The sequence below is a fragment of the Penaeus monodon genome, chromosome 19 (genome assembly GCF_015228065.2).
Source record: "Penaeus monodon isolate SGIC_2016 chromosome 19, NSTDA_Pmon_1, whole genome shotgun sequence".
Taxonomy (NCBI): domain Eukaryota; kingdom Metazoa; phylum Arthropoda; class Malacostraca; order Decapoda; family Penaeidae; genus Penaeus; species Penaeus monodon.
The window spans coordinates 25,693,471-25,693,748 of record NC_051404.1 but is presented as its reverse complement, the minus strand read 5'-3'; the positions used below and the strand labels follow the sequence as shown (position 1 = coordinate 25,693,748).

At 51.8% G+C, this 278-nt stretch overlaps 1 protein-coding gene across 1 annotated transcript in view; it reads left to right on the top strand.

The window, feature by feature from the left end:
* LOC119585364 overlaps window positions 1–115 on the top strand; it is a 2,175-nt gene extending 2,060 nt beyond the window's left edge. The window contains exon 3 of the mRNA XM_037934035.1: window positions 25–115. Within this exon, the coding sequence (XP_037789963.1) occupies window positions 25–115 (91 nt within the window). The remainder of the gene's footprint in view (window positions 1–24) is intronic.
* Window positions 116–278: the final 163 nt, after the last annotated feature.

Genomic DNA, 278 nt, shown 5'->3' with positions numbered 1-278 from the left:
TTTGCTGCTGTCCTACACCTTCAGCCAGTCAGAGGACGGAGTGTACATTCACACCAGAAGCGACGGCAGCCTCTTCAAACTTGCCCGCCTCCGAGCTAAGATCAAAGTGAGGTAGGTACTCATACGAGAGATGCTCTTCGCTGATGATGCAGCACTGACGGCACACTCTGAAGAAGCATTGCAGCGACTCATCAACTGCTTCGCGCATGCATGCAGAGAGTTTGGCTTGACCATCAGCCTATAGAAGACAAACATCCTGGGCCAAGATGTGAGCAGTA